The 13,115-nt window shown below is 36.5% G+C and overlaps 1 protein-coding gene across 1 annotated transcript; it reads left to right on the top strand.

The window, feature by feature from the left end:
- Positions 1 to 442: 442 nt before the first annotated feature.
- LOC107751633 (cytoglobin-1-like) lies at positions 443 to 12,555 on the top strand. Its single transcript, XM_016567377.1, has 3 exons — positions 443 to 679; positions 11,109 to 11,340; positions 11,770 to 12,555. The coding sequence occupies exons 1-3, from the start codon at positions 546 to 548 to the stop codon at positions 11,935 to 11,937; spliced, it is 534 nt and encodes a 177-aa protein (XP_016422863.1). The 5' UTR covers positions 443 to 545; the 3' UTR covers positions 11,938 to 12,555.
- The last annotated feature ends 560 nt before the right edge of the window (positions 12,556 to 13,115 follow it).

Genomic DNA, 13,115 nt, shown 5'->3' with positions numbered 1-13,115 from the left:
ACGTCTTGGAACGAAGTAAAATCACTTTTGGGGGCGAACTACCCCTTGAAGATGCTTAAGGAACAATTTAGCTTCTTAGTGTCTCGTTTAAGGACATGTATGTTTTACTATAAAACAAGACAAAAACCAGGACTTTTGATGGCAGACTTTTCAGATCTCTTCTGAAACTCTAGAGGAGATTAAAACAAGCCTCTGTTTGCCCTCGCTGTCCAGGAGAAACAAATGAGATATTACAGAGATCGCATCTGTTGTCTTTCCTGTGGGTGAGTAGCAGACGGATGCAAGAGTGTGAGAAAAAAACAAGTAAACTGAAGGGGGAAGGTGTGATTGTGAGTAAAGAGGAGAACATGAGTGTGTGAGCGAGTGAGAGAGAGAGAGAGAGAGAGAGAGAGAGAGAGGGATAAAAGGCAGCGGGTGGGAGGATTTTCTTCATTCAGCAGTAACTCTTCATCAGACTCTTGAGGAGACCGAAATAAAGACCCCGGCAGCAGCACACACACAGAGCTCTTTCTCTCCATCTCAAGTGTTTCTCAGCGAGCGTCTGGATGGAGGGAGACGGAGCTGTGGAGCTCACACAGAGTCCTGAGACTCTCACTGAGGACGATGTGTGTGTGATCCAGGACACATGGAGACCCGTCTATGAGAACCGAGAGAACGCTGGAGTCGCTGTTCTCATCAGGTCCGTCTTACTTACACACGTCAATCATTCGCAGAAACTACCACGTTATCACTTTGATTGTTTGAACAAGCACCATAGTTTTCTACTTAGGTTATTCCAAGGTTTTTTGGGCATGTACCATAGTAATACCATGGCATTTTGGACATTTATAATTGGTAATATCCTAGTTTTTAGAAATACACAATAGTAGTACTGCGTACTACTAGGTACCATAATACTTGGTTGTTTGGACATTTACCATAGTTATGCCATAGTTTTACCATGGTACTTGGTAAAACAGGTGCCATGGTAATACAGAGCTTTTGGACATTTACCTTAATAATAAATGGTGTTTTGACATTTATAATTGGTAATTTTGTAGTTTTTGGAAATGTACCATGGTAGTACCATTTTAACTTGTACCATAGTAATAGTTTGGTTGTTTGAAGATTTACCATGGTTATGCCATAGTTTTTAATAGTTTTTAATGCAGTGGTTTGAAATATCTACCATAATAATACTATGGTGTTTTTGACATTTGCAATTGGTAATATGATCGTTTTTGGAAATGCACCTAGTACTGCGTTTTTCCTTTTTCTGAACATGTACCATTGTAATACAGTGTGTTTGGACATTTACCATAATAATAATAATATGGTGTTTGACATTTAATATTGGTCATTTTTGTAAACGTACCATGGAAGTACCGTTTTGTTAACTTGTACCATGGTTATACTTTGGTTGTTTGAGCATTTACCATAGTTATGCCGTAGTATTTGATATGCACCATGGGAATACTATGTTATTTTTACATGTACCATGATAGTAGTTTTTTTTTTGGACATTTACCATGGTAATGCCACCAGATTTTTGACATATAGAATTGTGGTAATTGGTAATTTGTGGTAATTGGTAATTTTTTAACATAAATCATAGTAACAGTGTTTAATGGTTATTTGGACATGTACCATGATAATACCGTTTGTGTGTGTGTGTGTGTGTGTGTGTGTGTGTGTGTGTTTTAATATCTTGGCATTCTTTGAATGGCATTCATTCAGTAGTCTGTTAAATTTCCAAGTACTACAGTATTCCCACAATAAGACTTAAATAAACATGGGTAGTATTAATCACAATTGCACTAGTGTTTCTGGAGATCCAATTAAAGAAACCCTTGTTTCTATCATGGTGGGGAATTTCCATTGGGGATCTCTATTATTTTCATACTGAGCTGCTGATATTTTCTCTCTCTAAACTCGCACACAAACTTTTCAGCATTTGTACATAGACAGTGTTTACTTCATCAAGATGTTTTCCTTGGTGATGTCCACAAGTGTTGTTCAGGGCTGGTCATCTGAAGGTTGCTGGTTCGATCCCTTCAAGAAGCGAGTCGTGAACCGTCATCACAGTGTATGTGATAAAAAAACATACACTTCGTCCAAAACCAAGAGGACCCACGCTCTATGGTGACTTCACGTGAAAGATGTGAAAACTAATCCCACTGGCGCTGCTTATGTGGCCAAAGATTGATATCCTATTGTATGGAAAAAGTTGTTAAATTGGGTGCAGGAGGACTGTGGGAGCTGAGGTGTGACTGCTGGGATTTGGAGAAAATACTGACCTTGAAAGCATGTTGGGATCTCCAGCTGCTCTTTATGGTTTCAGAGACAACAGCTTTAGTGCAGAAACTTCTCATGCTTCTTTCACACTTGTGATCTTCTGTGCTCCAAAAACTTACTTGACATTTGCACTGGTATGCCCTGATTTAGATACCTGGATAAATCTGTGTGTATCTAAATCAGGACATAGCAATGTTGTTATTGATAACTAAAACTTATTTCAAGTAGCTTAATCTCTTAATCTTCAGTTCAAAGCCTTATTTCACTTAATGTTTTCATTCATTCAAATGGACACTAATTTAAGCTAAATAACTTAAAACATAACTATTCAATGGAAAACTTGAATTAAAATGAGAAATGTTGCCTTGGCAACTATTTGAAATAAGCAGAAGTACTAAAATTACCAAAATTGAAATGAAAAATAAATATATATTGAAATTATATAGAAACTAATAAAAATGACAAAAGCATATAACAAAATTACTCAAATTAAAGAGAAACCTAAAAACATCAATTTAAAGCTAAATCAAAATATTAATAAACACTATAAAGTCTGATTACAGACTTAAACCATCTGACTGACATGTAAAGTGAACAGCCACAATTTGTTTTGTTTGTATGTATGTGTCATTTAGCGGCAAAGTCATCTGTTATTATTAATACCGCAGTAAAGTTTATCAGTGGATCAGTACGAATCTCAGATACTAATGAATCCGGAATCACAGGCCATTACTCGATTAAAACATGATCAATGCATATGCAATGCAATATTTGTGAGGAAAAAGAGACACGCAGAGTTTATAAAATGAGTAAATCAAAGAGAATTCAGGCCAGATATCTGAAACTGAAGCTCTTGAGTCAGGATAGTCTGTGATTCGTTTAGAAAACAGTTCACAGAAATCACAAACTGACTCGATTTACTTCACTGCCAACTGTATCTCTTTTATAGATCTACTGGCATAACCATAAAAGATTATAAAGAGTATTGTATATAATACAGCTTGGAGAAATAAATCAAGAACATTAAAGTGCTCCTATTATGGATTTTTGAAAATTACCTTTCATGCAGTAACACAGCTCTAAGTGAAAGAAAACATCCTGCAAAGTTTTAAATCTGAAAGTGCACCGTGTATAAAGTTATTGTCTCTCAAAAGAAAGAGTCGACTCTGAATCACTGAAACGAGTCGTTTTTTAAAACGAATCCCAAGCTTGTTGACGTCAACATGAAACATTAGCATATTGCCCGCCCACTTGTTGGTCTTTTCGCGTTGGTTTGAATGAAAATGCAAATTCATTCTTTGCCACTAGGTGCCGCTTTTGGAGCGGTAAAATAGCGGTTTCCCCGGCAACGCTGTACACAAAGCAGCACTAAACGCTGCTTTATCAGGCATTACAGGCGTGATGCAATGACAATGAGACCAATCAGACCAATCACCGCAGATTAGCGTCACGCAGAGGAGGGGTTTGGAAAAATGAGTCCTTGAGCGAATCGTTTGGGAGTCATTGAGCAAGTAAGGTAAAAAATAAATGCATATTTTAAAACAATGAAAGTGTTTTTTGACCTTGCATGCATGTCAACCTGTTGTTGGGGACTCCCAATACCAAAATATGAACCTTTCATAACCCATAATAGGGGCACTTTAAATGAAAGAAAGTGCATTCGATTAAACTGAATCAATATATTATAAAACCTATTAACTTGCATGACATCACTAGATCTACTAGTGCAAAAAAAAACAGTTTTATAAAATTATCATTTGATGCAATTTTTGCTTATAATGTTTGTATCGTATGGTGCGTTCAAGTCATGTCGGATAGATCGTATTTACGAGTTGAACGCACATGAACGCCACCACAAAGTCGTTATTACGAGTGGGAAACTCGAAATTTTCTTTAAGCCCCGAGTTTCCGAGTTGGGGGCGTGTCAATGAGAAACATGGCGGAATCGATGGATGCAACGTCTGTAGTTGACGGTAAATTTTTGTTTAAATTGATAGTTTAGTTGTCCTATAAACTTAAATTGGTCATGTTCTTGTTACGCAGCTGAAATCCAAGTAAAAAAAATGCAGACCCTGTTGTATTTTCTTGTAATTTATTAAAAGAAGGTACACCGCCATCTTGTGCCGACTAAACTGACTTGAACGCACCTGACGTCGTAATTACGACTTGTCAACTCGTAAGTACGAACGTCCCAGGAGGACTTGAACGCAGCATTATTACAGCACTCGTCCATCATTGTTAAAGTAGAGGATGTCTTGCTGTTCTTCTGATGGTCAGGAATCTGGTTAATTTGAGCGAGTCATTGACGCAGCATTAAGTTTTTCCACCTGAATGCCTCACATGAGCTCATATTTCTTCATTCCTGACCTTGCACAACGCTTGAGGAATGTGATGGATGTTTGCAGCAGTAATATCTCTCTAAAGATAACAGCTCACATCTTCTCTGACGATCACATCTGAAGGGCTGCAGTAAAGATTCATAATTAAACTCTTTCAGCTCGTGAAATTAGATTTATTTCTCAGAGGGGACATGCAGGACGTTCGCAGGAGACTATATTTCTCTCTGTGATGCTTTAATTTAGCAGGTCAGTGGATTAAATCAGATGTTATCATCCATTTTTCTCTACGTTTTAATCAAACCCAAGCACACACTGAAGCTCTACAAGACACGCTTTCATGGCTGTGACTAGTTGGTGATAAAATAAAAAGCACCAGACTGCAACCAAGAAGTAGTTGCAAATGGCAAAATCAGCTCAGTCGTGAAGTGTGCGCAAGAAGAGAGCAGCAACGAACAACAGTTTATAAAAGTGAGAGACAACGGAGAGCGAGTGAAGGGCGAGACAATTGAAGTCAAAAGCCAAAAAAGAAACAACCAAACCATCAAAATGTCTATACAACTATAACTATATTAGCATCCACACCAGTGGATGATAACTATAGCAATAAATATTTTAGCGTCTACATCAACATAACTAACTATACCGATAACTATAATGATAATTATATATTAGTGGCTACACCAGCGGACAATAACGTTCTTACTGTTCATCAACTGGAGAAAAAAAATAAAACACTCTGAAAGTGATTTCAACGATATCTTTTCTCTGTGTTGTTGTCATTATAGATGTCGTGTGGAAGCCGCCATTCTCTTAAAGTTACAATGATTATTGAAACTTTGTGTTTATAGTTATCGTTATAGATAGAAGTGATATTTTGTATATGCAAATTTTAGGTGTGAGCAGGCCTTTACTCACGTCATATCGTTCCAAACAGTGTTGTTATTGTTAACGAAAACTATTAAAAATAATTTTTGTTCATTCAAATAAAGCTGAAATAAAATATAACTATTAGATGAAAAGCTTAAAAATGATAAAGGTTGCTTTATAAAAATGACTAAAACTGGAATAAAGCTACATAGAAATAGCTGGGCCACAAGCGGCTGTCTTATTGCATACATAAGTACTCAAAGAGTCTTCTTAACAGCTCATCTATGCTCTCTGTTTATTATCCCCATGATTGTTTTCACGTTCCCAGGGGATTTGAACTGCCTTTGTTCGTCCTCCAGCCGCTGACACATGAATCTGGAGACAAGGGTTAAGAGCTCGAGCACTTAGACATGAGTTTTGACACATTCAGATGACAGAGAAGACAGTCTCTCTTTATCTCCCGTTTGATTTGGACATGTGAGCACATGTCTCTTCTCTGGGCATTTACTAGATTCTGTCTCTGTTTCATGGGACGGATCTTCCTGTTGCAGTTTGACTCACGGTTCAGTTCTGAGAGGTGAAATACTAGTGAAGGAGTCCAAGGGGCACGTAGGATCAACATCAGAGCCGCTCTGGTGCTGAACGCTTGAGACACGGCTGTAGAAACACAAAAAGTGCAAAATTACTAATTAATAATCATAATATAACAGGATTTAATTTCGTACAATTTCAAGCAAATTACATGCAAAAGGCTTAATTCTGAAAGCAACATGAAATCAAACCAACTCAGATTAATCTTTAAAAGGGTTGTCTTCATAATCTTTCATTAAAATATTATAATAAGCCTCTAATTTTTTTTTTCCAACAATCTGACTTCATTTAAACACGAAACACTCACTTTTCATAATTCAATTCATTTATTCTAAATAAAATGTTTTATGTATTTTTATTTATTTTGTCAAAGGTAACATATTTTTGATTTATTCTTATAAAATCATTTAGGATGCCAGCATGAACTGGTAAGAAATAATATGAATAACAATAAAGTTAATTATTATTGTGCATATTATCGGTCTAAGTAAAACATTTCACTTGTGTGTGTGTGTGTGTGTGTGTGCGTGCGTGTGTGTGTGTATACAGTGCGTGCATAATTATTATGCAAGTTGATATTCTGGTCATATTTTTTTCCATGCAAATTTACCAATTCCAAACCACATCAATCTAAATAACTACTATTCATTTAGTCTTTAATCATTTATAAGTGATATATAATTGTCTATGAAGGATGGAAGTGAAAAACGCCTTATATTCAGGTGTGCATGATTCTTTCAAGAATGTATCTTCAGGGATCTGCCAGCGAGTTTTGGCAGCTCATTTTTAGTCCAGCTCCTATCCTGAAAAGTCTGTCTTGTCGAGATGGACCAGAAATGACCTTCCAAAATTTACTGCCACATTCCTGAAGATAAATTCTTGAAAGAGTGCTACAAGAGGATGTGCTGCTGGTCCTTCAAGAGTCACTCTCTGTCTATAAAAGCCTATAAAAATCAGTCTTCGTGTATTTCACGACACTTCAGCATGTTATTCTTATTTAGCAGGGGTCAGTTTTTAGGATTCTTTACCTAACCTAAGTCCCTGGGAACCTGACGCATTGCACTTCTGGAGACTGCAGGTAGGTTGCACTTCTGGAAAACGGTGGAACTGGAGACTAAATGGTTCCTGATGGTTTTACACCTAATTCTTCATTCTTTTGCAGTTAATGTGTCTTTTCTTCTCCACCAGTTTTTTTCTGACCCAATGAGCATTTCGCTTTCCAAGGCTCATGCCTTAACTTTGTCATTTCTAGTATTGCATTTGTATTGAATCCTTCTCATGGGCATTTAATAACTTTTGACTTTTCAGTCTGAGTTAAATCTCTTTTTGGCTCATTTTAACTGTAAAAGAAAACCTGCTTAATCATGCACACCTGAAAATAAGGCGTTTTTCAATTCCATCCTTCTTGGACAATTATATATCATTTATAAATGATTAAAGACTAAATGAATAGTAGTTATTTAGATTGATGTGGTTTGGAATTGGTAAATTTGCATGGACAAAAATATGACCAGAATAATAAGTATGCACTTTAAAAGTTTGTTCAACCCATAATTAAAATCAATTTCTTCATTTAAGCATTCTTTTGTTTTCAAACTTTGAACAGATTCTCCCATGAAATAATTTAGCGTAAACTAGTCCACTCCACTTCTGCTGTATGTAGTCTAACAGCCACTAACCAGGATTGACATGTCTGTTCTCTTCCCATCAAACCTCTAGCCAACCTTTCATCCAGCAGCATGATTTAACCCAAAAACCTTCAAGGATGATTGGTATCAAACCACAATTCAACCACTTTCATTAGTAACAGGGATTTCAGACGTGTGATTCGCCGCAAGCGTCAGGTATTGTTATGAAACATTAAAACGCTTTAAAGGAAATTGAAGGGATGTGCAGACAAGATGAAACAGCAATATGTGGGTTTAAAAGGACGAGATGTACCAAAACACATAACAAACACTCGCTGGTGAAACCTGCTCCCTCAGGACATCTTTAAATTTACGATCAGCCTGTTGTCAGAAAAATAAGTCATCATGTTTGGGGCCTGGAGACAAAAATAAATTATCCGAGACTATAAATTATTCAAATGAACATCATCTGAACTGTTGCATCAGAGCAAACACATACAGTAGCGTTCAGAGCAGAGCTCATTTACAGCAACACTGAAAATAGCACTGATGCAGCTGAATTATGAATTTAGTTCATATATAGGGCTATTTATTGCAGCAACTCTCGTATCTATGCAACAGTTCATGTTTACCATAGCAACCGCATCCCAACGTGCAAACAACCAATAGGAACACCTCAGTAACCGCATAGCAACACCCTGGCAACCACCCACAACAGCAGCCCCTTTCACACAGTTTTACCTTCTTTTTTTTTTTGTTAAATTAAAACACAATTAGAAATAATTATACATATATGTATGTATATATTCACACACACACACACACACTACAGGGTTCAACGTGCTCAACATGCCTTTAACTGCTTCTAGGTCATTTTGATCACAAAGTTGAGTTTAAAAAGACTTTCCCTGAGTTGTATTGCAGTATTGGTTGTGAGTGGAGCAGAACTTCAGCAATGCTGGTTAAACATTAGATTAGTGTTATCTCAGGAACGCTTATCTGTCCAGCTGGGCTGAGATACACTTTCTCACACATGCTAACACACACAACACTACTCATTTTCACATGTTTATCTTTAGGATCCTCATGAAATAGTTACACTGCGCTGCTATTATGTGTTTCCTATTTAAAGAGGAAGTTTGCAGCCTCAATCTGGAACCTAATCATCCACTAGGGGAGCGCGGGGCACAAAGTAACGCGGGGTAAGTTGTAACGCACGTGGTTTAAATATTTCCACACATGCTAGCATAACCAAATTTACAGCATTTACTAGTTACCATATCAACATTATAAAGAGAAAAAGAGTGCACCAAAATAAAAAAGTTTATAAATTAGTAAAATTTTAATCTCAGTTTTTATTACTCATTTAAAATGAGACAAATCTGCTATTATTTTAATCTCCAATCTGTTATTTATCAGTTTAGATTATTTTTTAATGCTTCGCTAACTATCAGAAGACAGTAACCGGTTTTAAATTCCAGTTGCGCAGTTGGGGCACGATGTAACACTGCGTTACAATGTGTCCTGCCGTGCTTTTCTATGACATTAGCGATGTAATTCAGACTATTTACTTTAATACATTTTAATGATAAACGACGAGAAACAGGTGAATAAAGACTGACAGTCAATGTTTAATGTTAAGAAATTATTGTTTCAAGACATGTAAAGCATTTTGGCTCGTTTATGTGGGCCGTCCCAAGCATGGTTGCAATGTGTTCATTGTCAAACTCCAAAATCAGATTATTTTTAATTCTTAAACGCCATTATTTTATTTGAAATAAATCATTATTTTATTTTATTGACAAAATATTTTAGTTTGTCTTGTATATTTTTTTCATGCGATCAGATAACATTTTAAGCTGTCATATGGTCATGTTACAACGTGCCCCTCAGCTGTTACAATGTACCCCACCTATGGGGCATGTTGTCACATTTCACTTCCAATTTTTGAGGGTAAATAAAGAAAAATATATACACTGTATGAAACAAAGCGACATATTTTTACTAGACAAGTGTGAAATTACTGTGGATAAAAAAATTATACTCTGAACCCCATGTGGATTTACACAATTTGAGAAAGTCAAAAAGTGTTACTTTGTGCCCCGCTCTCCCCTACTTACTACAATTTATTATAAACAATCATACATGAATGAGGATTTGTAACTTTACTCTGATCATGTGATGACGAGGATCTTCTGTTCCAGTCCAATTCAAAATGCTTCTGTGTGCTGCTCACTTGTGCATGTCTGTAAAAATCAATTTAACATCACAAAAACAATCATATTTCAATGCAACAATTCAACAGGACATTTTCATGTTATGTTCTGTTGGGTTCTCTAAACTGGATATTTCACCCAAAAATCTTTTTTTTTTAGCATCATGTCATTCCAAACCTGTATGATTTTTGGACAAATTTTGGGAACCAAATAATATTTGGAGCCCATTTCTCAAAATATCACATTTTGTGTTTCACAGAAGAAAGAAAGTGATTTGGCTTTGAAGAAATAGTACACACAAAAATGAAAATTTGCTGAAAATGTACTCGCTCTCAGGTCATCCGAGATGTAGATGAGTTTGTTTCTTCATCAGATTTGTAGAAATGTAGCGTTACATCACTTGTTCACCAATGGATGCTCTGCAGTGAATGGGTGCCGTCAGAATGAGAGTCCAAACAGCTGATAAAAACATCACAATAATCCACAAGTAATCCACACCACTCCAGTCCATCAGTTAATGTCTTGTGAAATGAAAAGCTGTGTGTTTATTAGAAACAAATCCATCTTTAAGGTGTTTTAACATCAAACTGTTGCTTCTTGGCTAAAATACGAGTCCATAATCCATAATAACGCTTCCTCCAGTGAAAATGTCGTCTGGTCTGGATCAGGAGAAAAATCTGCACAGATCAAGCACTAAAAACAGTCCAAAACAGATCTCAACAAATATGTAGCTGGATTTTGATGGGAGATACAACAGGGGATGAACTTTATTATATGGATTATGGACTTGTATTTAAGCCGGAAGCAACAGTTTGAAGTTAAAAACATCTTAATGATGGATTTGTTTCTAATAAACATGCAGCTTTTCACTTCTCAAGACGTTAACTGATGGACTGGAGTGGTGTGGATTACTTGTGGATTATTGTGATGTTTTTATCAGCTGTTTGGACTCTCATTCTGACGGCACCCATTCACTGCAGAGCATCCATTGCTGAACAAGTGATGTAATAATACATGTCTCCAAATCTGACGAAGAAACAAACTCATCTACATCTTGGATGGCCTGAGGGTAAATCTTCAGCAAATTTCATTTTCGGGTGAACTATTTCTTTAAATCTTATGGGGGGGGGATCCTTGACAATTCATGTCAATGAATTTTTGTTTTGAAAATAACGAAATGTCTGTTTCTCCAGGTTTTTCTCAAACTTCCCATCGGCGAAGCAGTACTTTGATCAATTCCGTGACATGCAGGATCCCGAGGAGATGAAGCAAAGCATCCAGCTGAAGAAACACGCCCTGCGGGTCATGACCACCCTCAACTCGCTGGTGGAAAACCTGCGCGACGGAGACAAACTCAACACCATCTTCCAGCAGATGGGCAAATCACACGCGCTCAAACACAAAGTGGATCCGGTTTACTTCAAAGTGAGTATGAGGAACAAACGGTTACAAAGTACGTTTTTTTTAAAGAAGTCTCTTCTGCACACCAAGCCTGCACTTATTTGATCAAAAAATACAGTAAAACAGTAATATTGTGAAATAATTTGACAATTTAATGTAACTGTTTTCTGTATGAATGTCAAAGCTGTATTTTCAGCATCATTACTCCAGTCTTCAGTGTCACATGATCCTTCAGAAATCAGTCTAATATGAAACATTCCTGATTATTATCAATGTTGAAAACAGTTGTGCTGCTTCATATTTTTGTGAAAACTGTGATACATTTAATTTTTCAGGATTCACAGATTCAGAACACCATTGATCTGAAATAGAAATCTTTTGTAAGATTATAAATGTCTTTACTGTCACTTTAATGCGTCCTTGCTGAATAAAAGCATTAATGTCTTACTGCAGATTCTGGCTGGAGTGATTCTGGAGGTGCTGGTGGAAGCTTTCCCACAATGCTTCAGTCCAGCGTCGGTGCAGAGCGCGTGGTCTAAACTCCTGGGCGTCCTGTACTGGCAGATGAACAAAGTCTACGCTGAAGTCGGCTGGGAATCCATCAAAAACTCTGCAAAGTGAAGGAGAGAATAGATGCATAATTATATGAATCAAACCAAAGATGTCATGTATATTGAATTCATTTCTATAAGTGAAAGACAAAAAAGTAGTAGAAAATAAAGATGTGTTGTTGTAAATTGAGAAAATGAGCTCATACCAGACGATGTTTTATAAATGTTGATGGACCCTACATGATATTTTATCTGGACTTTATCGATGTCAGATCCCTAGCAACTGTTATTCAGCTCAGATAATAAACACACTTATAAATCAGTGTAGAAATCGCAAGCTCTCTGCAGTCCATCTCCCATTAAATATTTACACATACTCCAGATAAACCATGGGCCCGTACACAAACACGACCTCCATCAGATACAAAAATGTGCATTTGTGATGAAACAGTCGGGTCTCTGCTGGAGCTTTAGATAAATATCCAGTTCATCTGAAGCGGATGTTTTCGAAACAGATGAGTGCTTTTGTACCAGTCGCTTCCCCTGCGTGCTGTGAGCAAGATGAATATAAAGGACTGTTCTGTGCTACTAAAGCAGCTAAACTGATTTCTTTTTGTACTTATTCAAACGTTTTGTACATGTAAAATAATCACTGATTCAGAAATACACTCTGAAGCATTAAAGAAATAAACTCTGTGTCTTGCACTTTTTTATAGACCATAATACTGTACATATATTCAGATATTTTTTGTTTGTTTGTTTTTGAAAGAAGTCTCTTCTGTTCACTAAAATTGCATTTATTTAATCAAAAATACAGTACAAACAGTGAAATATTGTTATTATTTAAAACAACTGTTTTCTATGTGAATGCATGTTCAAATTTAATTTATTCATGTGATCCAGTCTTCAGTGTCACATGATCCTTCAGAAATCATTCTACTATGAAACATTTCTGATTATTATTAATGTTAGTAACAGTTGTGCTGATTAATATATTTGTGGAAACATGCCACAAAAACGGATTATGCTTTCACAGGAATAACATTACCTGTAGTAAACATGGTATTTTGACTGACACTATGGTTACCATGTTAAAGTTATGGAAGCAAACACTGTTTCCCGTGAGCTGAACGTGATGAAATCTCTATTAAATCAGTGGTTTTATCAGCGGGTTCACCTGCAGTCTGTCTTTGTGTGATAATCTACAGCGAACCAGAGATATTCAGCCTCTGACCTGATCAAACTTTA

Source organism: Sinocyclocheilus rhinocerous, unplaced genomic scaffold (genome assembly GCF_001515625.1).
Source record: "Sinocyclocheilus rhinocerous isolate Xijiao unplaced genomic scaffold, SAMN03320098_v1.1 scaffold1553, whole genome shotgun sequence".
NCBI classification, from domain to species: Eukaryota; Metazoa; Chordata; class Actinopteri; order Cypriniformes; family Cyprinidae; genus Sinocyclocheilus; species Sinocyclocheilus rhinocerous.
The sequence above is the reverse complement of the archived record's forward strand: the minus strand, read 5'-3'. Positions and strand labels throughout refer to the sequence as shown.

Bases quoted from the DNA above. Each gene is read 5' to 3' on its own strand.
- LOC107751633 (XM_016567377.1), top strand. From the start codon at position 546: ATGGAGGGAGACGGAGCTGTGGAGCTCACACAGAGTCCTGAGACTCTC. The intron at 680-11,108 runs GTCCGTCTTACT...CTGTTTCTCCAG, and splicing joins GGAGTCGCTGTTCTCATCAG to GTTTTTCTCAAACTTCCCAT. The intron at 11,341-11,769 runs GTGAGTATGAGG...GTCTTACTGCAG, and splicing joins TGGATCCGGTTTACTTCAAA to ATTCTGGCTGGAGTGATTCT.